The sequence below is a fragment of the Urocampus carinirostris genome, chromosome 1 (genome assembly GCF_059441175.1).
Source record: "Urocampus carinirostris isolate Australia breed hairy pipefish chromosome 1, RoL_Ucar_1.0, whole genome shotgun sequence".
NCBI classification, from domain to species: domain Eukaryota; kingdom Metazoa; phylum Chordata; class Actinopteri; order Syngnathiformes; family Syngnathidae; genus Urocampus; species Urocampus carinirostris.
The window spans coordinates 11,266,614-11,293,761 of record NC_142349.1 but is presented as its reverse complement, the minus strand read 5'-3'; the positions used below and the strand labels follow the sequence as shown (position 1 = coordinate 11,293,761).

Below are 27,148 nucleotides of genomic sequence, written 5' to 3'. Positions count from 1 at the left end.
GTGTCGGCATCATTTTAAGCAGGCTTGCTGAAAACATGGCAATGATTTCAAGAATTTACAAGCACTTTACGCAACATTTGAGCACTTTTCAAACTTTGAAAAACAGCATTCACATTCAAGCATTTTCAAGGATTTCAAGCACCTGAACGAACCAAAATTCTTATGTCTGAGTTTTGTTCAACCTAACCGGGAAGGTCAGAGCTCAATCCCAACTACAGAAGAATGTCGGACACTCTTACATTGGCTACTCTTCCAATATACTCCATTTCCTGAAATATCTCGCTTTCATGTTCTAAAGTGCTGAAAACAAGGCCAGGGTTGGCAGAGGGCAGCAGCGTGTTGACTGCAAAGGATTAACAGACGCGGACGCCAAGCAAAGACGCTAATAGGATCACCAATCACGGGGAAATGGGCACAAATAGCCCTGGCACGCTCTGGGGAACTCACACAACGCGTTTGTTCCTCCACTTTACTCGTGCGTCTTCAGGCTGGTAAGTCATCTTTTCTCCAACTTGTGATGAAGCTCTTTAAATGTTTCAGTGAGGCTGCTCATGCGAACAATCGACAATGAGGCAAACAAACTATGCACAAAGTGAAACAACTGTATGTGGGAGATCATCATAACAACTCGATTGAGCGTTAACAAATATTTTCCAAGTAACCATAATATATTCTCTGTATTTATTCGCTTCTTTGTATATATTATCGTATTTGTCTAATAATTGATCGATCAAAAAATATTGCTGACATCCTTTGCATAAAAAGGGAAAGGGAATTGAAACCTGGGTTGTGGGGCTGAGAGTGCTGAATCCTAACTACTAGATATTAGTGATATAGATGACATACAAAAAGGCATAAGGTTTTGTCTCATTATCACACAATTCTTAGTCACGGTAGAGATGTTAGAAAATAGATAGATAGATAGATAGATAGATAGATAGATAGATAGATAGATAGATAGATAGATAGATAGATAGATAGATAGATAGAGACAGAGAGATAGATATAGATAGATAGATAGATAGATAGATAGATAGATAGATAGATAGATAGATAGATAGATAGATAGATAGATAGATAGATAGATAGATAGATAGATAGATAGATAGATAGATAGATAGATAGATAGATAGATAGATAGATAGATAGATAGATAGATAGATAGATAGATAGATACTTTATTCATCCCCGAAGGGAAATTCACATTTCCAGCAGCATCCCTGAGCTGAGAACAATACAATAATAAAGCAAAAAGAATACCTGGGCGGGGCCAATTGGGCGCCATTGCAACCGTGACAAATACAGTAACTTCTAGTGCTCAAATAATGCACGCTGTCCATTTAAAAGAACTGCAATTAAAAACAATGTGTAATCATTTTTATGCTTAATTAATACACACAATTAGTACATCTTTTTAATCTTGAAATTATGACCTGCTAAAATTATTTGATAATACAATATTAAGGAGCAGTGGCATGGTGGATGGGTGGTTAGCGTGCAGCCCCACAGTGCGGAGGTTCAGGGTTCAAGTCCAGCTACCGCAGCCTCTTCGTGTGGAGTTTGCATATTCCTCCAGACACTCCGGTTTCCTCTTGCATTCCAAAAACATTCATGTCAAGTTCATTGGCCAGTCCAAATTGTCCCTAGGTGTGAATGAGCAAGTGAGTTGTCTCTGTTTGCCCTGCTACAGTTCAGGGTGTCCCCTGCCCACTGCCCGAAGATACCTGGGAAGGGTTCCAGCACCCCCGCGACCCTACTGAGGATAAGCGGTGCAGATAATGGATGGATGGATTTTGAGGAATAATGGAAAATGTGCAATATTGTAACTATTGTAAAATATGAATATATTGGGAAATATATAGAAAATAATGTATTGAATATCTAAAATAAATCAAAGTATGTGAATTACTACACCCAATTGAAAATAATGTATTGTCATTAAAATCATTATAACTTCATGTATTAAATATTATATATCAAGATGTGAAATATACACTGTTACAATATACATATATTATTACATGCACATTAATCAATAACTAAGAAAAACTAACATTTCAAATCCTATATTCTCGACTGTAGTTGTAAAATGTTCAATGTATACTGCTATTACTATTGATAGCTACTGATATTTTAAATCCAGCAACTGGCCAGCAACTTAAATCCAATTATACTGTTATTACTTGTGCCAGTGTTTTTTTTTTGTTTTTTTTTTTCAAAAAGTCTGAAATCTTGCTCTATTTCCTTACAGGACTGTTAAAGCAAAATGATGATTGCGTGGAAATTGGTCACACTAGCGTCACTGAGCCTGCTTGTCAGCGCTAACTCTGAGCTCGGAAACACCTCTGAGAATGCTTTCAAAGGTAACATTTTACAACATGCCTAGCAATCTGATCGTAGCTAACAATTAGAAACCATTGAAGTGTTTTTGTCTTATTGTATTTATGTTTCATTCTCCTTTTTCGAATCCTCTAAGCTAATCAGTGTGCCGGAACAGATAGTCATGCTATAAAAAATTTAAAGAATGTTCAACTATAACTACCGTTAAACTCTCTGTCTACATGTTATGCTGCATCATTTGGACCAAACCTTTATCTAAAAGTCACCGCATTACACCGTTGACACTACAGCGATACATCTTCACACAAGCTTAATTTGTTCCATAATTGTGCAAATTTTGCCAATATGAAATAATTAAGAACTAATTTGCCTGTTCCCGACCTCTCAAATGCATTACATTTCCTCTAATTAGCTATAGAACACGTTGTCCTGATCACTAAAAACATATTAAAATAATAATTAAATACAAACATAGAGTAATAAGATAAATAAGATGATATAGACGGGTTTATTATGAGGAGTCGCCCTAACAAAGGTGTGTGCATGATGCGGAGGTGCGGGAGTAAGCACTTACTGTACACTTCTAAGTTATTGTAGTTTTAAATAAACATACACATGCACACACACACACATACACACACACACATACACACACACACACACACAAAATATTACAGCATACTGTTTTTTATTTTCTTTCTTTTTCTAGGAAACGAAGCGTAGCAAAAACTCTTCCGCGACTTTGTAACCAGCACTCAGTGGTTCCTCATGCCAAACCTTAGTTACAGAGCCAGTCCTTTTCTTGAATTTCTCAAACCAGCCATGCTGGGTTATTGAAGTCCATTCCGGGATTGTACACAGCGCTGTATCAAGTTTTAGGTCTTTGTTAATAGACAACAACTTCTGTTCTCCGTGTCACTACCTCTTCCTTCAGCTCTATGTTGTGTAACCACAATAAAAAGTCTCTTCGTCTCGTCATGAATAATGGTTGAATAAACACATGTTTGTGTTTCAATAGCGTACCAAAAGGAGATTTAGACCGATCGTTCTCCTGGGATAGGCCACTTTCACTATGATTGTCTATGATTTCTTATCCTGTTTCAATTGACATCATTCTTCTTTAAAAAAAAAAAAAATGTTTTTCCCTTTCCAGAACTCATGGCTAGGGTCATAAAAAGGAGATGCAATATAATAAAACAAAATCTTATTTGAACTACTGGGCGAGATGAGGTGTCTGATGGTGAGAAGGAAATGCCCAACTCGGAGGAGATGATTCTGACTGTGTCTTGAGACGTCACTAGTGGCAGCCTCTAGGACTGTTCGTAGCCGGGATTTACCCTCGTACGCGAGATTTTTGTTCCCCTCCCAAAAACTCTTATATTGAAAATTATCGTGTTTAGAGGTGCTTGTACAAAGAGGTAGGTACCACTGTATTTGGCGAATAGCATTATGCTCGATAGGCTATGAACATTTGGACAAAAAACTGTAAAAACCAAGGGTGAAATTCACCTAATGACCTTCGACTGACGAAGGTTCTGTCTGCTTTTATAAGATTTGTCCGAAGCAGGGGGCAAAGTGATTGGTGAGGAAGTGAAGCGCGCCCTGTACGGGGTTGGCCAGATGAGGGAGGTGATGTGGAGGAACCAGCGCAAGCACGAGCAGCTCATGAAGTCTCTCCATCACAGTGGCGACAAGAAAAAGGTGAACTTCGGCCTTTTATTCTTTTTGTATCTAAATACAATTTTTGTATCTAAATACAGTCAAAAAATTATGGGGTTCATTATTCCTGAATACAATACGCTTCAATGGTGTTAGGCGGCTGAGTGGTTAGCACATATGCAGCACAGTTCTGAGGTCATGAGTTCAAATTCAGCTACTGGCCTTCTTGTGTGGAGTTTGCATGGTCTCCCCGTGCCTGTCCAAATTGTCCCTAGATGTGAATGAGCGAGTGAGCGACTGGCTGGCAACCAATTCAGGGTGTCCCCTGCCCTCTCCTCGGAGACAGCTGGGGTGGGCTCCAGCACCCCCGCGACTTTACTGATAAGCATTGCATAAAATGAATGGACGAACTTTACGCTTCAAAAAGATTCGAAAACACACACACACACACAAAATAATCCGTAGAATAAATAAAATCATCTAGCTGATAGTAGATGCATTACATTGATTCAAAAAAAAAGATTCTAACCCAGACAAGCAACTTTTCTAGCTCATACAATTTGGCTTACTTTAAGAAACAATTTTCCTGTCATTTTCCATCAATCTTTCTTGGTATGTGAAAAATATATCTTAAAATAAGCAAAACTTCCTGATTTTTTTGGGGGGTAGAAGGAGCAGCAACATATGTGGCAAAAAACATGTTTACACCATTGGCAGAAATGTTTTTTAATTTTAGGTACTTTTTCAGTTTTAGTAAGCAAAATATAATTGAGCAGAATTGTCGAATATGGCAGCTCCTGCAATGGACAGTTTTGCTCATTTTTGAGAGTATTTTTGTGAAGCTAGTAAATATTTATAAAATCATAAAAATCTTCTGCTCTAAGACTTATAGCAGATTTACTCACTTCCAACATTAAGTTTTTATTTAACAGGCATATAAGTTGAAAGTTTGTTCTGAAACCAGGTATTTTTTCCGTCAATGAAGATGTTCTTTTGCAGTACATAGACAAAATATACACAAAATATATGATTGTTTTTATTTTTGTTTACCTTGTAACAATATAATATTGATCATCCAAAACGAGCATATTATTATGTGGCTCTGAGTGCTTTATTTTTTTGTTATTTGGATGATAAGTAGAACATCATTTTCAATTCTTTTTTTAACCGAAAAATTGTGGATAAGTTGTAAACAAACAATTTTCTTTTTCAATTACAATGGTACCACATTTAAGGAGCACCCTTGAACATGCAAAATTTGATGTACTATTTTTATTTGGAAGAAAAACCTGCTCCTGTACACCGAAAAATCCAAAGTCCAAACATTCCCAGAGGCTTCAACTAGAGACCGCTAATCACTCGTGACTGTTCACCTTCAACAACAGCTTTCCCAATTTGCGCATGCAAACAAAAAACAATTGTGCTGTAAAAACATTTTGTGTTTAAACTCAACTTACATTAACTTTAATTTTAAGTGTTAAATATCATCAACAGTCTCTCGATTTCATAACTCTATACCTCAGCCAATTGCTACCTGTATTAACTGTTGCAAATCCCTTTGTTATGTGATAATAAACCTTACAAACTCAACGTGACACCTATTTATTGACAGCAAGACAGACTATGTAGAATACCTTGACAATATAAGCAATCTACAAAGATGTTGTCATCTGCTACCAGTGACAGGGATGATCCGGATGAGAGCCGAACTGGGAAAGACTAGTCGGTTTAACAAAAAAACAAAAAAAAAATTAAATTCCTTTTACAAAACCTGTTATCCCAGATATAAAATTCAAAATAATCAGAACAAGTATAAAATAGGAGGAAAACATACAAGTTGACAGTCATGCGATCTCCTGCACAGGTTCACCCCCCCCCCCCCCCTTCGCTACTTCATTCCATGCGTTATGGTAACTGCCTCCATGGTTAATGCTCATAATAAACTCACATTTTATTTCGCAAATATAATATTATTTCTCCTATTACTCTGCTTTTTTGTATTTAGTTACTATTGGAATGTGCTAATAGCTATTGGATCGCTTGGTTTTGATTTACTTCATATCGGAAAAATCAACTCGTTAAACGAGCAATTTGAGCTACAAGCACTGTTCTTGAAACACCCTAATTTGATTATTGCCTGAGAGAACAGAGTCAGAACTACTTGCTCACTTTTCGCACTAGGGCGCAGCCCAACTGGCTCAGGACGTAACAGAGAAGCTGCAGGAAGCTGAGCAGCAGTGCAGAGTCTCCTTACAGTCCGAATGGAACCAGTGCAGACCGTGCTTGGAGGATGCGTGCAAAACATTCTTCACTAACACCTGTCGCAGAGGCTTTGCCACTTTCCAGAACAAAGTACAATAAACTCACAATGTCATAGAATTTTAAAAAAGGCGGCTATACTCACGGGTCAGTTTTGTCCTGAGCCAGGTAGAGAACTTCTTCCGTCGGATGTCGCGACGTTTCAGCTTCAGCGACCCGGCAAAGGAGGAAGACGACATCCTGGTCAATCAGGACCCTGATAGCCCAGACGCTGAAGTGGTTCGCATCCAGGACGCCTTCTCCCGCCTGAGCCGCAAGGTGAACACGCTGGTCAACAGCAGTGTGGCACTGGCGTCCAAGATGAGCGACGAGCTGGACCGAGCGGTCCGCAGGGCCCTCCTTGTAGGGCTCCCCGCCTCGAACGCCACGGTGGGCACAGACGACCCGGCCCGCGACTCGGGCTTCCTGCAAGGCGTGGGCCTGGAAGAGGTGCTGGACTCCTTTTTTGACTTCGGTCGCAGCGTAGTGGAGGAATTTGGGGCGGTAGTGACGCAAGCCTTCGATGGCCTCAACGGGGAGCAGAACGACAAAGACAAGCGAGGTGAGATTTTAATTTGAACGCCTGCGCAACTCCAGGATTTTTTTTAAAATCATCTAAATACAGATGATACTTGTATTCAAAATATTCACCGTAATTATTACTGTATTATTATTACATTCTTTTAAATACCGTATTTTCTGGATCAGAAGGCGCAGCTTAAAACCCAAATGGCCAGAAAATTTAAAGTGCGCCTTATAACACAGTGCGCCTTATGTAACGCAAACTAAAGAGGTTTCACCATATTTGAGCAGTGATTGATCGAACATTACTGAACAAAATTGCAAAACATTGTATGCATCAGGAATCAAACCGGTATCTTGGCAGTGAGAGTGCTGACGATTAACCACTAGACCCTTAGTGATACAGATGGCATGATAACCCTCTCATGATTATAATTACTCACAGTGCCAGAAATGAATGGTAGGGAATTGAGAAAACCGAAGTCTGATTCATCATCAGATACACCAACGAGTTGTTTTACTAGTCCTGCTTTTTTGTGTTGATTTATATCTTTCAGGATTTCTCCATTCTCTAACATTTGTTTTTGGCAAGGTGAGTAAAATTACTGTGATAATGAGATAAAGTCGAATGCCCTTTTGTATGTCATCTGTATCACAAGTTGTCTAAAGGTTACATTTTGGCGCTCTTAATGCCACAACCCAGGTTTTATTCCGGTTGCATGCAATGTTATACAATTTTTTGATGGGCAGCACGGCGGCGCAGTGGTTAGCGCTTGTGCAGTTCATGTCATGGGAACCTGTGCGGAGTTTGTATGTTCTCTCCGTGCTCACGTGGGCTTCCTCCGGGCACTCCGGTTTCCTCCCACGTTCCAAAAACGTGCATTTCAGGTGAATTGGCTGGTCCAAATTGTCCCTAGGTGTGAATGAGCAAATGAGTTGTCTGTCCCTGTGTGCCCTGCGATTGGCTGGCAACCAGTTCAGGGTGTCCCCTGCCCACTGCCCGGAGATGGCTGGGATGGTTTCAATCCCCCCCCGCGACCCTAATGAGGATAAGCGGTACGGCTGATGAGATGAGAGCTGAGATGAAGTTTTTTGATTGATCAATCACTGCACTAAAATGTAAGAGTATAAAATGTGCTACCGGTATGGTATGCACAAATGATTAAGAACTATACTATTTTGTTTTAATTCCATGCAACTTATATATGGAAATTATATGACTTTATAGTGCAGAAACTACGGTACAGATATGTATATATATATATATATATATATATATATATATATATATATATATATATATATATATATATATATATATATATATATATATATATATATATATATATATATATATATATATATATATATATATATATATATATATATATATATATATATATATATATATATATATATATATGGCAGCACGGCGGCGCAGTGGTTAGCGCTTGTGCGGCACAGTTCATGTCATGGGAACCTGTCGTGGGTTCAAATCCAGCTCCAGACTTTCTGTGCGGAGTTTGTATGTTCTCCCCGTGCTTGCGTGGGTTTCCTCCGGGCACTCCGGTTTCCTCCCACATTCCAAAAAAACACATGCATTTCAGGTGAATTGGCCGGTCCAAATTGCCCCTAGGTGTGAATGAGCGAATGAGTTGTCTGTCCCCGTGTGCCCTGCGATTGGCTGGCAACCATTTCAGGGTGTCCCCTGCCCACTGCCCGAAGATGGCTGGGATGGGCTCCAGCCCCCCCGCGACCCTAATGAGGATAAGCGGTACGGCTAATGAGATGAGATGAGATATATATATATTAAATATCTGACTAGAATCATTTGTTTTTATGATTTCTTAAATAGTCAAAAACCATCACACAAATAAAGCCAAAAGTATGATGAACCAGATGACATACAGAATAATGTTGCCAGCGATTTGAATATTATCCATGAGCGCAATAAAAAATATAGTTATGATGGTACACATTGGGACACAGACTGAGAAATCCAGGTGAGTGCAATTGTATTGCCTCAAACAAATTCTTCTATTTTAAATAGAATTAAAACAGTTCCCACAAATGTTCTCTGTTTGATAATTGGTTGTCAGTATAAACAGGTACTGTGGTTAGTTTTGGGGTGTTGGGTAGCTATGGCGACATCCAGTGGACATTTTTAAAACTGTGGGTCATTGTTTGACTAGTAAGGGATCCTTTTTTTCTCTTGCCTCTTTTAGCATCGTGTCGCGGGCTAAAGAAAATACGATGATAGACCTGATACGGCCCATGGGCCATAGTTTGGTGGAAAGTGCTTTAAAAGTTCCAGTAAATCTTGAAAATGGTTTTCTGGTCATGCTTTGATCCAAAATTGTGTCGAATTACAGAAAAAACCTTGCCGCGACTCCTGCGGAACAGCAAGTTATGTCGAGACCTGCGCAAACAGTCGTCTGAGTGTTGGCAGCTGCAGAGCCAGTGTGAGGCCTGCCAGGGGGCCTTGCTTACAGGTAAAGCGACCACCCACTTCCGCTTCCATTGCCTGACATCCGTCCGGTCCCCCTTCACAGAATGCCCCAGTGTGAGGGAGCTGCACGTGGAGCTGGAACAGGTGTCGCAGTTGCTGGGTGTGTCCAGGGAGCAGTACGATGAAGTCCTGTCCATCGTAAAGCGCCACACTGACGAGACTCTGGCCTGGCTGGGCAACATGGCCACCGAGTTTGGCTGGGTGGCACGGGTGGACATGCGAAACATCTTTCGCATCACTCGGGTGAGCAGAGAGGAAATTCATATACCTGACGGCGGTCATTTTCAGCCAATCAGAACGTGAAGCAGACAACAGCCCGTGGTTGGCGATTTAGGTCGGCCATCTTTTCGTCACAAACAATGCACATATAATACGCATGACTGTAAAGTGTTTTGTATCAAAATGGTTCTGAGGCACTTGTAATGTAGATCAGAGTTATCCAGAGCGATTAGTAGGGGTGAGGTACATCCCTTTTCCTCAGCCAAAAAAATTATTTGAAAAAGTGTTTGAAGTGGATACAGGCATGCGGGTGGCCTCACGATCAACTCACCAGAGACTCAGAACAAATAGAAATTACACCACTCGTTTAACGAATTTGATATACCAGATCACTCATTGCATATCCTCTATATGCCATTATCTCTCACAAATCTGAATCTATTTCTACGTATAGTTGGTACAGGGCCTCTGACTTCCTCTTATATGACCAACGTTTTGCATCCACCCTGACAAGGTTAGAGTATTTGGACACCTTGATTCCATGAATATAACTGCATATAATGATTTAAACCCTTTTCTACTGACTTTTGGGATACGTTTGCATAACCCAGAAGAATCGAGAGTCGCTCTCTGTTTTTTCGGCTGCTCTATATGCTCCGGGTGTGATACATGGATACCGTAACTATGGTGGGCGTGGCTTAGCGCTCGCTGTCGGATTTTTGGTTTGAACAAATTTATTGACACTAAAAACAGAAAACAATCATGACAATCTCAACAGCAATTAAGCACATTCACAATATTATATTCCAATATTACGTTTTTAACAGCAAACACAAAGTGAGGTTTGAACAAACCTTCTCGAAAATCAAACATATTCACAATTTCATTATATAACATCTTTGTTAGTGTCAATCGATCCGTCCAGGCCAAAGTCGATTGTCCTCGGTCTGAACAAATCCACTGACACCAACAGCAGCAAAACACAGCCATCAAGCATATTCACGTTTTTTCTATATTTGACAATATGACGTGACGATATGACGTTTTAACATTTTTTCCTGACATTTTCAACATCAATTAAACAATTTCAGAGTTATTTTCTTTTAACAGTAGTTAACCAGCGTGTAAAAGGCAATACTATTGTGCAAGGGCATAGCTCTGCCATCCCACCCTCCCAAGCAGCATTCTTCCAGTCCTCTGTGTGGGTCCTTTCCATTCTGCGTGGGTCCTCTCCCTTCTGGGTTCCACAACCCAGGCCGTTGCTGCCGGGACTCCCACAGTGTAGCTCCGGCTCCCCCATCCGGGTGGGTACAGACGAGTCTTCTTTATGGCTGCGTCCTAGGCCCGCCGCTCGCAGATTGTATGGTATCTGCAGCCATTTGGAGCACAGCCACGGGGGGGATCTGCCTGCACCTCCATACCAGCAGGTTTCTGGAGGTCCAGATGGCGTCCTTGATGGCGGCGAGAGTGAGCCAGTTCCTGGCAAAGTCGTTCCGATGCCGTATGACTTGAGTTGTTGAACATAGAAAACTTGTATAAGTAACATTAGCGCCATTGGGGATTATGTAGTAAACGAAACACCTTGAAATTAGAGGTAAGTTCGAGCTTAAAAAAAAATTAGGCCAGACCCGACCCAAGCCCGCGGGTATTAAGGCTGCTAAATCATAGAGTGTCCTTCTAATTCTCACAGAAGATTGCGTTGGTTTAACAATGTATCGCAAACTGGACTCGCTCATATCCGTAACGACCCCAAAAGGCATTTTCACTTCGTTGTTCCATTTAAGTCCTTAGGTTTTTGATGAATGTATCCATTTTGAAATCATGCGGAGCACAAGGTATTGATTAAAAGATTGATTTTATGTCAATGTTTTTTTCTTTTTTTGCTAATATTGTTTTATTATAGTGAAGTGATTATTATATCAGCAACGTTTCTCAGAAATTAAAATACCAATTAGAAAATATTCTTTGATGATAGTATAAAGCATTTTAAAAAAAATAATCCCTACCAATTTCTGCAAATTGAACCAGTATTTATGCCAAAGGGCAGATGCATTGGTTTGCGTGTACCGACATTAATGCTTTGAGTGCCCAATTGGAATCAACGCCATTATTTAGTTTAGATTACAAAGTTTTAATGGCACTTGATTTGTCTCAACATACTTGTAAATTTAACAAATTTACCTCGAATGCGGAGGCAACAGGTCCGTCATTAATGCAATGATGCCTCCTTTTGGCCAAAACAGTTCATTTAAAAAGCCTACGGTTTTTGCTCCGGGTTCACGGAGGTTAAAGTAAAAACCGCAAAAAGAAAAAAAGAAAAGGCAGTAGTCGATAATTCTTGTCTTGGGCATTTACGTGTGCATTTGACGTGACATGAATTCAAACAGAAACAGTGTCATCATTCGAAATTGTTTAACTGTTTGAAACCCAAACTTCTCAGAAAGCGGGCAGATTTGGTAAGCTAAAATATGAGCGAGGACCAACTATTCAGTCTGAAAATCTTTGAACAATTTATTAAATACACCGTCAGTGAAAGGTTAGAAGACCTCGTAGCTCACCTTTGCAACATTTTCATTTGACTTGCAGGGTCTTGAGAAAAAGTGCTGATGTCCCGTTAAAACATCTTACAGTTATGTCAGGGTCCGGTGACTGATAGTTTTAAATTTCTTCACAGTGTATGCTTCCCGTTAGCTTTGCATGTTTCGTCTTGATATTATGTTCTTTGAAAACAGACAGTCTCTTGGTAAATTAGCCTGACACAGTTGTTTCAGATTTCGGTGTTTTTTTTTATATATATACTTTTAATTTCCACTTGTCCTGAAAGCAGCAGCCTTCACAGTCAAATTTCCTTGTTTTTCAATTTACAACTACTTGTCGGAAATTGGGCAGGCTAAAATTCTCACAGATAAATTAAATGATCTGCATTTATATAGCGCTTTTCAAGTCAATGACTTCTCCAAAGCGCTTCAATAGCAGCCTTGTATTGCAGCCATGTAAGACACTAACCCGCTTATTGGGGGTGTTAGGGGTTCAGTGTCTTACGCAAAGACACTTCGACATGTAACACGGACAAGCCGGGATTCGAACTGGGATCCCTTGATCCCAAGACGAGCGCTCTACCTCCTGAGCTACTGCCGCCCACAGAAAGCCAAGTGGAAGATGGCCAGAGGGCTACTGCCATAACATGGTAAAATGGTGAATATTTTGGAGTGGTTACAAATGCGGTCAACATTACTGGCGTGCCACAAATAATTTATTGTATGACAGAGGACACTGACCAGTAAATATGTGATCGCAGGCCATGACTGGGCCGGACTTTGGACATGCCTAGTTTAACAGTTTAAATCCCAGTTTATAACCAACTAAACAACTGAAGTGTGACATTGGGTTCCAAAATAATTTTGATGCCTCTCGTCTTCCATCCTCTCCTGCAGGTGGTGCCTAAGAGCCAAGACAAGAACCTTTCAGAGGTGGAGACACAAGTGGAGGTGAACATCCTGGACTCTCCCTCCTTCATTATCTCCGTGCCGGTGGATTTGAGCATGCAGGACCCGGCCTTCATCCAATATGTGGCCAAAGAGGCCCTGGACAAGTACAAGGAGATGTTCAGGTAACGGGTTCAAGGTTTCCGATCAAAAGAGCGCACCCCCCAAAAGTCTTTTGTGAAGGCACGTTGGACTAAAAGGCTTGTGAAATTACATCTTCAGCAAGGACTAGGGTTGCATAAAATATAAAAAAGTACCGTACCATATCTGTGCATTGATTCATCAGTCAGAATATTTCTGCTTCACAATTGCATAACAGTAGATGCAGAGGTAATGAAATCTGTCTAGCGGCGAGGTTTTTGTTTTTTTTGGTTTGAACAATTTTATTGACACTTTTAACAGCAATTAAATACATTCACAATTTAATTATATCATATTCTAACAATATGAGGTTTGAACATTTTTTATCGACACTTTTAACAGCAATTGAACACATTCGCAATTTCACCATATCATATTCTAACAAGGTTTCTGGAGGTAAAAAGAAAAGTTGACATTCTGCCTTTGCTCTTTATTTCCACCAAAGCTTTTAGTTCTTGTTTGATATCTCTGATTTCATCATTAAATTCGATCCCCTTTTGTGTTAGGGTAAACTAGCGTTGGAGTCTTCTTTGTAGTCCCAAAATGTATTTCATCTCTTTAAGTTTTCTATTTTTTCCTGCATTTTTAAAGAAAATCTGCGTTCGTTTCTTTGTTATCTCCCACCATTATGCTCGTCATACGACTCTTGAAGGGTCTGCCAGTCCTTGTACCGCTCCCAGTATTGCACGGCCAACGCTTCACCCTCCAGCAGGGAGCACTTCCACAATAAGATTGCGCGTCCTTCTTTCATCACAGTGCTCCCCTTTGTGATGAGTCGAGGGTTGTTTATTAAAATGGCCACCCCATCGTCACGGTCCTCACCCAAGCCACTCCACAATGAAGGGCACGGCCAAATCTTCCCACTGTTCATAACCTTCCAAAAAGGGGGTGCAGCATTCATTGATAGTAGAGACGGTAAAGTTCATAGGTGTTGTTGAAGTATACAAGTTACTTAATCAAAACCGGGGGGGTCAGAGTCCATTCACTGGGGGTCATTGAGAGCGTTACCTGTGTCTGACTCCGGTATCTCATTTGGAGACCCACTGGAGAAAACTCTGGAGTCCTCTGACTCTCTGTCTGTGATTCCAGGCCTTCCCCTTTTTACTAGGTTAGGGGCGGGTGGGCAGAAGACCTGTCGAGGGCAAGTCTCTTGTTTCCTTGCCCACAAGAAGAAGGAATCCGATTTTTTTCTTCCCCCGCTTCCTTCGGCTCAACTTTATACAATTCCCTTGTGGGCTTTTTCATCGGCAATCGGTTTTCCTCTAAATCTCTAATCTTTGGTTCCGGTGAGGTCACCACCCCCAATTTGGTCCTATTTTTACCCCTCTTTCCCCAAGTTGGATTTTCTGGCCTCAGGAGGGACATTCGCCTTTTCGATTTGTTTGTCTTGTTCAGTTTCAGGTATTGGAGGAAAATTCAAGTCTGATTTTTTTGGCCTCTCCTTCAGATCCTTCCTGACTAAAAAGGGTTTTGGAAGGGACATCTGCATTTTCAATTTGCTTGTCTTGTCCATTTTCTTTGGGCATTTACGTATCTTTATTCATTTCATTGTCTTTGTTACCTTCTTTCCCAGCTTTCAACTTGCTAGCAAACCATTTCGGGCAGTTCCTGTAGAGGTGGTTCGTTTCTCCACAGAGATTGCACTTTCTGCCATTGGTACACTCCTCAAAAGAATGTCCAATTGTCCTACACTTTCCACAAAAGATTCGATCACATGCCTCAGCCAGATGTCCATGCTCACCACATTTGTGGCAGTTTGGATTGTCCTTGCTGGTGGATATAACCTCGGTCTTCCCCCAGGACTATCATCGACGGGAGGTGTTTCAGTCGCTGGAAACCCTGAGGGTCTTGCCATTGTTGGATGGGTACCCTCCAGGCACCATTCCAGACGCCGTCCTCATCCCTCACCTTCATAGCCTGGCCTTTTATCATGCAGTACTTGCTCAACCAAAAACAGATGTCCTCTGCAATCACCGCTTCATTGAACATTCTGACAATGACTATCTTGTTAGCAGTCAGCTTCTCCACCGTAAAAGCAGAAAACTGGGGCCTCACTCCCTCAAAGCGATCCCAAAACTCGCCCAAAAGGGCCGCCGATGTGAAACTCACATCAAAGCCTTTGTTAAATGGCATGGTTATAACTGCGTTTAAACCCTCCTTTTCAGATTTCAGACACTTTCGAATAAACTTCCTCGAAAAGTCCAACCTTGACATTTTGACGGAATCAGCTCCCACATCTTTAAAAAGGAAGCGCACGCTGTCTGGTTAGGCCGCCTGGCCATGACCGCTAGGTGATGTTGCTCCTTCAGCAGTCGAAATGCCCTAAAATTTCACTTGTGGGAGTACTGTTGAAAAGCTGCATAAACCCAGGATCCACTATGAACACCAAATCTTATCTACTAGGCCACTAAATATAGACAACTCACAAAAAGGCATTGCAATTTATCTCATCATCACACCATTTTTGGTTGGGGTACCAAACTGTTGATGTAATTGTCAGACTTTCAACCGGTTCGTGGTACAGAAAAAAGTTGGGGGCCACTGAAATACAGTACTGTATCGCTGTCTCGCAAAGTCTTTTAGAAGCTCACGAGATTCTGAATGAATCAAGAGAAAGTCATTGCTGGAAGTAATTTGGATGTCCTGAACTGAAGAGAAAGGGATTCAGGAAAGTATTCCGGTCATCCTGAAAGATACAAACACATGGGCGGAAATATTAAAAACGCTTGTCACTTACTATTGTACCTAGTTTGGGCTGAGAAATACTGCATTAAAACTGTATACAGATTTTCTCCCACTTTGTTTTTTTTTCATTTTTCTAACATATCTGGTACTAAAAATAGTGACAATGAGATCAGAACTTTTGATGCATCCTCTGTATCCTAAGTGATCAAGTGGATGGGATCCAGCGCTCTGCCCATCGCAATCCAGGATCAATTCCCTTTGCTTCCAAAGCTATGCTAATGTGAAAAACCATCCATGCCCCTAGTAGCCTGGTGGTTAAGGATGATGCCCAGGTGTTAGCATTTCTCTGAAATTGTGGCCAGCGTAAAAATTATCAGTTGATAAATTATTGCAATAATATGGTATAGCATTTCCAATTATATAACGTGCACGTTCAAATTTCTGACCCAATTGAGGTTTTTGGATGCTCCTTATTGTCTAGAAAATCTGGTAACTTCACTTTCAAATTGGCTTTTATTCACATTTGTGTTGTTTTATAGGTTCCAAGAAGAAGAGTGAACAGCCCATCAACCACAGAGCTCAATAGTTCCTGAAGTTAAAACCTGTCCACAAAGTAAAAACACTGTATGCCAGTCCTGTTAAATCCAAATTTCATATTTTGATAATGACTGCAAAAGCACAAAACATTACAGCATGGCACACTCAAATTTAGTAAAACTTTTATTGTTCTTCTGTACAAAATTTCTATTATGTACCATATTATCTCCATTTCTAGTTCAAGTCCTACCTTAAGGAACAATCACATATTAGGTTCTCCAAAAACACAATTGTAAAAGATAAAAATAAACATTTCACATCTTTGTTCAAACTGCTGGCTTTCATACACAACTCTCCCATCATGCACTTTTGGACCAACAGATTTAAGAATAGTAAAGAAAAAAAATGGTGAGAGGAAGAAAACCATAGCATTGTTAAGGTTTGTGGTATTAACACAAGGAAAATTATATGAATTAGAACAGTGACAGTTTTAGTCAATCTTGTGTCTAATTGTTTGACAAACATTTTTTAGATTTGCAATACAAATAACAAATTCCACCATACATTGAGTTGTGCAACCCTCCCCTGCGAATGTGTCATTCATACGTTTGACTTTTTGACACAAAATAACCAAATAAACCGCTTGGTCAAAGAAAACACCCGCCTCAATACATTGTGTTACGTCTCTTTTGCATTTGGGCATAAAAGGAAAAATATCACTAATATAAAAAATGACGGCAACAGCCACGAAAATAAATGCTGGCATGATCAAAATCCGCCAAAAATAAACACAACGACCTTGGTAACAAGATGTCTTTTGCCAAAATGTTAAAAATGCGCGACATCAGTTGAGGATGCTTAAAATTCCTTGATGATAGGAAAATGTTTAACCAAATATTGAAAGATTGAATAGGCAACGGCCATTCAAGAATATGAAGCTTCATTGTTGCACGATATGTATTTTACACAATAATTGTTTGCACTTGTTTCCTGATTCAAATAAATGTCATAATACAAATATGTGAAAAACTGAAAAATGAATCGTTTTACAGAAAATATACTCCAAAGAAAGCTCCCATCGTGGACGTCGTGTTAAGTGATCTCAAAAACAGGAATGAAAAAGATGAAATGTCGACCGATTGAAAGAACACCGAAATAAAAACTGGTCACAAAAATATTCATCGCTCAAAAAATGTTTGAAGTTAGGTACGAGAAAGTTATTTACCAGACTGTTTAAACTTGCTAAAATACTTTTTTCCCCGCACATTCTTGCATGAGGCCACGTATGCACCATCCACAAACTAAAAAAATGATCAAACTACTATACATAAAAAGATCTAGACTTCCCGATACCAGCGTATTGTTTTAGCAAAAAGAGAAAACTGAGGAAAGTTCGGTTAAAAAAAGTTGTTTTTAGAAAAAAAGCATCATTGCATCAATGTGAAACGAGGACTAACTACTCTGGTATTGATCACAGTGTCATGGCCAGTCTGTTGGATACCCAGGATGAGGTTTTGCGAGTTTAAAGGTTGTCCCCTGGCTGGTACTGGGGTTCCGTGGCCGTGAAGTAATCCTCCAGGAAGGATTGAATGTATTCGAAGGTGGGCCTCTCGTCGGGATCCTTCTTCCAGCAGTGGCGCATCATTTCGTGGAGCGAGTCGGGGCAGCCCTGCGGACACGGCATACGGTAGCCCCGCTCCACTTGCTCCAGCACCTCTCGGTTCACCATGCCTGGGGGACACGCAGACACAGACACAGCAGATTGGGTTCAGAACGCCGTTGTTCATTTACACTCTAAATGATGATTACCAGTGTCAAATTGAAGGCTTGGGGGCCGAACTACTTCGAAAAAGATCAGGCCTTGAAAAAAATCCAGCTCAAACTGACTGGTGGGTTCTAAAGGCTGACCCGGCCCAAGCCTGAAGAATTAACTCATTCAATGCCAGAAGTTTCTCTCAAATGGGAATGGCCATTTTTGCCATTCACTCATTTTTAAAGGCCGACAAAAAATGTTCCAAAAGAAAGCCTGAACCCTCATCTTTTATTAGCTCCTACCATGCTTTAGTAAACAACAGATGTTAAGTTACTTTAAATTATCCGTTTCCAAGAAAACTGCTGAGCAAAACAACTTTTGTGAAAGTATGCATTACAAGAAAAATGGTCACTTTTTTTGCATTTGCGATACCTCCAATATCTAAACAATGCCTTCCATTTAGCTTGCAAAATAACAGTTTATTGCAAGCACAGCAAACTTGTGTATTAACCACATATGACCGATGCATGAATTTTGCAAGAACTTTTCAGCACCCAATTTTCCTTTTAAGTGATTGCAAGATTTTGGTCACCGTGGTGGGCGATTGCGTTTCTGTGGACGTGCACAAAACATCATCCCTCTAATCATGACGATGGGACTTTTCAATTTAAAGGAAAACACTCTGTTGAAGCCTTGGTGCCCGTTTGTCCATGCCTTGCGACTATCACCAAACTGCTTCACTACGCTTACTTGCTATATGGGGCTGCCTACACACAATATTTCACCGGAAAAAGGAGGCAACACTCGGGACTTGTGCTTCATCGATTTGTGGACAACTATCTGTTCAAAGCCATTCCTGCCACTTAATGGTGATATAGCATACTGTAATCAATCCCAGAGGCATGATACTTGATACTGATGAGCAGCGACAAACCGTTGATAGTTTTAAAAACAGAACAAAACTTGAAAAACATTTTTACGACTTGGCACTCGGGCAATGCTTCTGAAAATGTATTTCTATGTTATGACATTGAATGGGTTAACTTGATTTGCAAGTTCATGCCCAAAGCAAACCCGAAATTTCTTATTTTATCTGGGAGGATACAGGAGGAGAGGTGATTTATAAGAAATTAAAGCCCTTCTTTTGTAACAAACTCCAAGTTAAACAAGACTTTGTACACATTAACATCTTTTATGTTTCTGTGCTGCACAGGTTATATTAACCAATCATTTTCCATCACTGACAGATTTTTGTTGTGGATGGGAAGATTTGAAGGCCGACCGTCATTTTGACAGGTTGAAAAGGAGGCCGTAAACCACAGAAGCAGTATGTCCTTAAGACTTGAGAGCAGAACTTTGAGAGAGAAAGAGAGAGAGAGAGAGAGGCAGAGTGACAAAGAACAATGACAAGTGGATAATAGACAGAGACAGGATGGATTTCTCAGAATTGACATTGCCAGAGTTTAATACAGAACGTGTTGTGGTGAGGGGTCTTGTTTTTTTTTTTGCAAACCATGGTTTCTTGTGGCCAAAACTACCCGCGTCCTTAAGAGTCTAGGGCGGCACTTTAAGAGCGAGCAAGGCAGAGAGACAAAGAAGAAGAATAAAAAAATAAAAAGGTAGCAAGAGAGAAGCCCGGCACGACTGTAGCGTAATGACAGAACTTTTTAGGGCTCAGGCTTGGTATCTTATATCTAACGTGGCTCGCGATATCCTTTCATGTAGCCCTCGAGAGATTACATTGTCAGAGAGCCCGAAAACATACGGGTCTAATGAGTGTTTCGACCAAAAACTACATTTTCCAAAATGCCTATCGACTACAATTTAAGCTAAGTGCCACTACACGCCAGTATGTCCATATCTATGTCAATGAGTAGAATTGAAATATAAATGATACTAAAAATGTCCAAGAAGATTTGGTTTTAAAGTGATACCAATAGATACAAAATAAATATTTCAAATACCAATTACCTCAAGTCCTTTGAGGATAGCCATTATTTTGGCCTTTTTTGGCCCTTGGTAAAAATGAGTTTGATACCCCAGCCCCGAATGATAAGTTTTTCTGGATTTAAAACGTCCTTCTGTGTAGTCTTTGGGTTTTTTTTTGTGCAAGATGTGACTGCTGTCAAGGTTTATTTACTCTTGTTATGATGTCATCTCTGTGAACCACAAAGATTGACATTTAACTAGCTTCCTTCCGCTTTCTGAGAGACAGGCTTACATTTGCACTTTTATTCACAGAGTATCATTTGACTTTCCCCACCCAAAAATAACAATATGGCCAAGTGCTGCTTTCATCCAGAGTTTTTTTTTTTAAATGAATTGTAACAGTTTGGAACATATGACCAAACGTCAGTTCATGCGCGTTTGCATCATATTAGAAATGCTGACATTTCCATATTCTAAATATGAAACACATGTCTATCATCAAAGAGTTTGGAGTGGGCAACTTGACAGCCATTTCATGCTTGGCTGTTCTGGCTGCACTGTCTGGAAAATCTGGAATATTGACTGCCAAAACCATAAGCATGCATGTGGGGAATCTTTATGCCATCTGCTAATGCATGGGTATATCTGAAGTCATTTTTTTCAAAATTTGCCACGTGTCCACTTTCTGGTTGTGTTAAAATATAAAACAATCACACATGGATGCTAAAAGGCACTGAAATATTTTTCACTGTTTGGGATTGTCCATGATGAGGGGGTTATCTTAAATTGGAATTACCATAATTAAATATACAGGGACTAATATATGTATTATAAACTTGGGAAAAAAAAATCGAGTTTCCAATGAATGCAGCTGTTTCAACATGATCGTAGAAAAGAAAACAAGACCATCCAGATGAGGTTGAATAAATTACATTCAAGTTTTTTTTGTGGATCCAAGCAGGCCACAAGAGCCAGATGGCGGTCAGGCCAGCCATATGGCAGCTCAGCAATCACTGCAAGCTGCAGTCCAGTCCTCCTTCAATGCGTTATAACCACGTGGGAATTGTTGGAATGAATTATGAACTAAGATTTGAAGACGTCATTTTACTCTGCGTGAGTAAAATGTGAGAAGCAATAAAAATGACAAATCCACCAATCAACGTTTTGAACTTATCTTTTACCATACATAAACAAAATGGCATTTTCCAAGTCAATATGATTATATTCGATATGCATCAGTTAAACAGTTTTGTATACTCAGTATATACTTTGGTTTCTGTGGGTGAAAGCCAGCACTTCCTGTTGTAGTTAGTGTGTGGGAACAGAGTTGAAGGCTGACCTGGATATGGCACTCTGCCTTTGGTGACCAGTTCAGTCAGTAGTATACCAAAGGACCACACGTCGGACTTGATCGTGAAGCGGCCGTAAAGAGCTGCTTCCGGTGCCGTCCACTTGATGGGGAATTTAGCACCTTGGAACAAGAAAACATCGGAAACGGTGATGGTTGTACTAAACACTTTCTTGTTGCTATTGGTAAATGAGACAACAAACCTTGCCTGGCCGTGTACTCGTTGTCCTCAATGAGCCGGGCCAACCCGAAATCTGCGATTTTACACACCAGGTTGTCAGCAACCAGGATATTGGCAGCTCGAAGGTCCCTGTGGATGTAGTTCATCCGCTCGATGAATGCCATGCCGTCCGCGATCTGGGGGGAAATAGATAAAACCATGTAAGAGGATTCCGGTATTTTGGCCCTGGAAAAAAAACAGTCTTGGCAAAATATCAGCACGTGTCATTGGAGGACCTCGAATGAGCATCAAGTTGTATTTGTGCATTACAGAACACGGACGAGTTCCACAAGAAACTAGTGTGAGTAAATGACTTCACAAGTATTGAACGCAATATAAAACATAAATTAGTAATTGTTCTTCTGGAGTATTTTTTAACATAGCTGCTTTGATAAAAAACGTTGAAATAAGGAAAAAGCATTGCTTCCATGTGGGGACCTTGCTTTGAAACCTGACCAGCATGACGTTTCACATTATTGTATGTCGGTTCTGTTTCCACCAGTGATTTATTTATTTATTTCAATTTTTTTGGATACTATTATACTCTCTTAAATCTTTGAAATACTGTAGATATAGCTCTGACAGCAGCTCTGTATGACATTCACAGCGCACGTGCACATATTACACTTAAACATTCAGCTTTTTATTTCGACAAAGATTAAGTCAACAAAGTAAAGAAAAGCATTTTCACCTCTTCTTCAGTTCCAGACTGAGCATTTATCTTTATCTTCAGATCCGGACTGAGCATTTAATCCTAAAAAATAGTTTAATTGCTTGTTGACACACACGAGCAGAGAGGAAAAGGCCAGTTAATAAGATCTGGAGCCTACAGATTGACAAAATGGCTCTGTAAGAGGGTCAGAGTCGGGTAACTGCAACCTTTGTGTTTTGTGTATAACAATTTTTTTAACAGAGATGGCAATTCAATGTAATTTAAAAGCAGGGTGTGCTAAAGTGCAGGGAGCATTCAATTTTGAGGTTATTAAGTTAGACTGAAAACACTATATCTTGCCAGTTGTATTAAACAAAAATCGCCATTGTATAGAAAAATGAATATTCAGATTTTGTTGCTGCACTACTTGTCATCGCTCTCTTGTTATGATGAACTATTTTTCATTGCACTATTATTAGAAGAGAAAATTGCACTTACAACATAGGCTAGTCTTCAGGCAGTACCTATCAATTGTTTTTTTTTTCTTTATCTTACATTTGAGTACCGCAACTTTCTTTTTAAAGACTTTATTACGTGTTTATCTTGTTTATCCTTGATTGCCATGTCTAATCTTGTTGCAAACTAAGTTCACTATGTTGCTATCAATGACAATAAAGACTATTCTATTCTATTCATTTATTGTTCAACTCCATTCATGTTTCATAACACCAAAACCTGTTTGGAGGGTATAGCTGGCTTAATACAGTATGTATGTTTTTCCTATTTATTTCAGTTCTAAAGGATTTGAAATGCCAATAAATGTAATGGATAAATAAATAAAATAATAATAATAATAATTTCCTTTGTATTGTCATTCTTTGTAAGAACGAAATGTCGATACACCTGACCCGTTGTAGCGAGCCGATGCAGCCGCAGCCAACAGAGGGCGCCGCCATTTTTACCAATGTTATAAGTAAAAAAAAAGAAAGAATTGTGATTAAAATCAAGATTGTGATTTTAAAAAAATGGCAGATGATTGTTTAGCTATTGCATTCTAGAGTGCTAATCGAGTTTACGCAAGCGCTCCCTTCCAAATGATGCAAAACGTCTTTTGTCTGCTAACGCTGAGAGAGGAGAACACAAGACGCCTTCCTGCACACTTTCACTTATTATAAGGCTAAGTACAGGAAATGTGCGACAAGGCAAAGCGAAAGCTAAAGGCAGCAAGGAATGATGACGTTACAATCTGATGAGAAGTGCTTAGCGTCTGCAGGCGGCAAAGCGGTGTAGACAATGTGATAAACAGGGCATGTTGGCGAGAAGCCAACAGAAATGCAAACTGCTTTTATCCCTCTTGTGTAAAGTTGACTCGAGAACTTTGCATTCAGAAATGTTTCTTCATAGAAAAGCAAGCATCCTACCTGTGCAGCCATGTCCACCAGCTGTGGTAGCTTCAGATATTTACCATCTCCCTCCTTCAAAAAGTCCAAGAGACTCCCTGGAGAAGATTAAAGAAATGTTGTCGCTTCATGGTGACATTTGTGTTGTCATTTATGTGAATTCCTGGCATGTCCGTACACACTATACTTCATGTGAAGCGGCAGTGTAAGCACGCCCAAGTGACAGATATGAGCATTAAATCAGAGTTGGGTGTTTGGGCCTATAGTGGTAAAACATCCAAAATGACATGTGCTCCTATAGAGTACATAGAAGTGGATAAATAAAGGGTTTTTATGCACTTCAATCATCAGGTGTAGATCAAATAAATGATCGGTGCTGGGATTTAGTATGAAACAATTCTACTTCTGAAGGAACCCGTGAAAGTCTCCACGTAATACTTTAAGACTTAAGTGGATAAACACTTCCGAAGCAGAGCCAGGTACAGTCAGGTCGCGTGTCAGCCAAAGTTGTTTTCATCTGAGTTGGTTTTTCACACCACCTTGTAGAGGAGTGTCGCACTAGGGGAGTATTTACTCATTTAGCGATGCAAGGAGCGGATATTAGCATGTATGGCTGTGTTCCTTTTATTTCAATTGCATTAAGTAGAGCTATGGTGATTTGAGGGAGTAAAACATTAATTTTTCATAAATAATGAAATGTTGATTAGAAAACAAGTTTGTCGTTTTGTTTTACAATAACCGTACACTCAGAAGAAATTAACCGTGAACTTGGAAAGAACACCTGCAAGGGTAGACATATCACCTGTTTGAACATGATATAGTGTTTAAGATTTTGTAATCTAAATATGCTGTCTAACTGTATTCACCAGTTTTCAAGTAAAATGAATCAAATACAAAGGTAGTATCAAAATATATTTTGATTGCAATTATTCCATGCTAATGCTATCTCACCAGCTAATACTTGGAAATGGTAGAAGTCAGGAACGGACTGACCTTTGCCCATGAACTCGGTGACGATGTAAATGGGCTCTTCAGACACCACAGCATATAGTGGCACCAGCTTATCGTGTCTCAGCTTTTTCATGATCTGGGCCTCTTGCAGAAAGGCCTCTGGGGACATGGTGCCCGGCTTCAGCGTCTTGATAGCAACCTTGGTCGTACCGTTCCATGTACCTGAAATGGAAAAACAAGGTAGGTAAACGAAGAGAAAAATACATTTGACAACCCCTATCAATAAACACTTTCATAAAGATTGATAAAATTACAACTTCAAATGGTAAATGTTCTGCTTTTATATAGCGCTTTACAATGTGCTTCACACTTACAACAGCCTATCGCAGATGAACAGACAGTCACGACCACTGGTATTTTTCTTGTCATGTTGACTGTTACAATTTTAGGTACAATATCCCGGTTGTAGTTTTTTTTATATGAGATGAGAATACTTAATATTATGGTGGTGAATAGAGTACTCTATGTTTTAATTGTTTAAAATGGTCTAGTCTAAATTGCTCTTCTTAAAAAGGGGCCTCACCACCGCTATTCAGGTGTTGTGCCTATATCCGGACCCCCATTCGTGTGAACGCGCACTATTAGACAAACAGAAAGCTCATAAAATAATATAATTGATGTGTATCTTATATATATATATATATACATATATATATATATATATATATATATATATATAAGATACACATCAATTATATTATTTATATATATATATATATATATATATATATATATATATATGCATGTTCTCCCCGTGCTCGCGTGGGCTTCCTCCGGGCACTCCGGTTTCCTCCCACGTTCCAAAAACGTGCATTTCAGGTGATTTGACTGGTCCAAATTGTCCCTAGGTACGAATGAGCACTTTGCTTTCTAAAATGCATTGTGTGGTAAAATAAAAAAAAGCAATAAAACAATTAAACATTAATACAATTATAATTTAGAGTATTATTATTTATATATCATAAAAATGCAATTAAAATAGTCTAGGTGTTATTCCACTGTCATAGTTGCCACTTGTTGACACTTTAACCTTCCCAATGTAAATTGTGAAAAAAACTTAAAAGTATTCATGACAATATTACAAAAATCCCAAATATGCCACCAAAACAATCTTGCACTTCCTAGACAAAAGCCACTTACTAACTGCTTACATACAATAGGTTAGGTCATGAGATCCAGTGCTTCCTCAAAGGCGTCAACCTTCATAAATGAATCACACAGTAGCGTGCGGGCGCACACGCATTAAAGGTCAAAGTAGGGCAATGATAATAATGACCACAAGGTGGTGAGAACAGAGAAGGGAAGTCACGTGGCACTGATTAACATTTGGAGTACATGGAGTAAAAAATAAAAGTCCACAAAATAATTCTATCCAAGATGATGCAGTGCACAGAAGGAGAAAAAAAGCTGTGGAGGAATTCTAAGGATTGCACACTTGCAGGTCGGGGCTTGCTGCAGGCCTAATGAGAATATGAGCAAGGAAAATGCACGCTGGCCAACTGAAGCGTAGGAGTTTGACCTGCTAAGTGGAGCTGTCATTTCTTCCCAAGAAACTAGCTTGTGTGGTAAGCATTACAACTGCCTGTCAAATATACGTGAGCTATGGAGTGGATGTTGAAAGGGGATAATGATTAATATTGAGTCACAAATAGTGTTGGACTGAAAAAACAGTTTGGAAGCATGAACGCTGCACTACCTCAGACAGACCATACTCGATTCATAAACCTGCAGCAGTTATCAAGATCAACTAGCTGCAGAAACTAATAAAATGTAGTGAATGCAATGTAATCAATAAAAACATCTGATATCTAAAAAACTCCTTACCCATCCAGACCTCCCCGAAGCAGCCCTGGCCCAGTTTGACTTCGAGTCGAAGAGAGTCTCGAGGGATCTCCCATGCATCCTTGGCCAAGCCCTGTGTCTGCGGCTTGACCGTGGGGCAAACTATCGTCAGCCTGTAGCACAAACCGTCTGCGTGTTCTGGACAGAAGCAGACAGGGGGCGTGGACATTTTTCAGGTGGGTTGAAAGGTCACATTAATGGGGCATGCATGTGTGTGCCAGTGATGCTGAACTAAAAGAAACATAACAGAAGTATTTACTATGGAATTCCTGTAATTCTTTTTCTGTCAAAACGTTAATTATTCAATCATTACATTGTGCTGATATTTCCATAACTGGAAAAATTGAAAATCCTCCTCTGCTGAGTCATTTTTATCCTCCAATATTTTCATTAGCAGGTACATAATTAACCAGATATAGTATAATGTAAGCATTTGTTCATTTATTATTGCTATTATTATTACTACATTTCTGAATCTAAAGACCAAACAGAGTAAGGGTTAAAAACAATTAAAGACAAAAATTAGAGACTGACTTTTGAAATCTGCATGACAAGTTGCCAAGTTGTAAAAATGCTGCGCAAATACTGCATTCTGAGC

General features: G+C 39.7%; 2 protein-coding genes across 2 annotated transcripts in view; one reads left to right on the top strand and one right to left on the bottom strand.

Annotated features, from left to right (window-relative positions):
* The first annotated feature begins 351 nt into the window (after window positions 1-351).
* On the top strand, window positions 352-17,807 carry clul1 (clusterin-like 1 (retinal)). The gene is made up of 9 exons (XM_088326386.1): window positions 352-491; window positions 2,252-2,363; window positions 3,893-4,041; window positions 6,181-6,351; window positions 6,427-6,859; window positions 9,192-9,311; window positions 9,372-9,571; window positions 12,982-13,157; window positions 16,398-17,807. Exons 2-9 carry the CDS (start codon window positions 2,267-2,269, stop codon window positions 16,414-16,416), a joined length of 1,365 nt encoding a protein of 454 aa, XP_088182512.1. The 5' UTR covers window positions 352-491; window positions 2,252-2,266; the 3' UTR covers window positions 16,417-17,807.
* Window positions 16,561-27,148, bottom strand: part of yes1 (YES proto-oncogene 1, Src family tyrosine kinase) — a 32,595-nt gene continuing 22,007 nt past the window's right edge. Inside the window, exons 7-12 of the mRNA XM_088326375.1 lie at window positions 26,533-26,688; window positions 24,691-24,870; window positions 23,719-23,795; window positions 21,629-21,782; window positions 21,417-21,548; window positions 16,561-18,126 (exon numbers count right to left, since the gene is read on the bottom strand). Of these exons, the coding sequence (XP_088182501.1) occupies window positions 17,918-18,126; window positions 21,417-21,548; window positions 21,629-21,782; window positions 23,719-23,795; window positions 24,691-24,870; window positions 26,533-26,688 (908 nt within the window). The 3' untranslated portion in view covers window positions 16,561-17,917. The remainder of the gene's footprint in view (window positions 18,127-21,416; window positions 21,549-21,628; window positions 21,783-23,718; window positions 23,796-24,690; window positions 24,871-26,532; window positions 26,689-27,148) is intronic.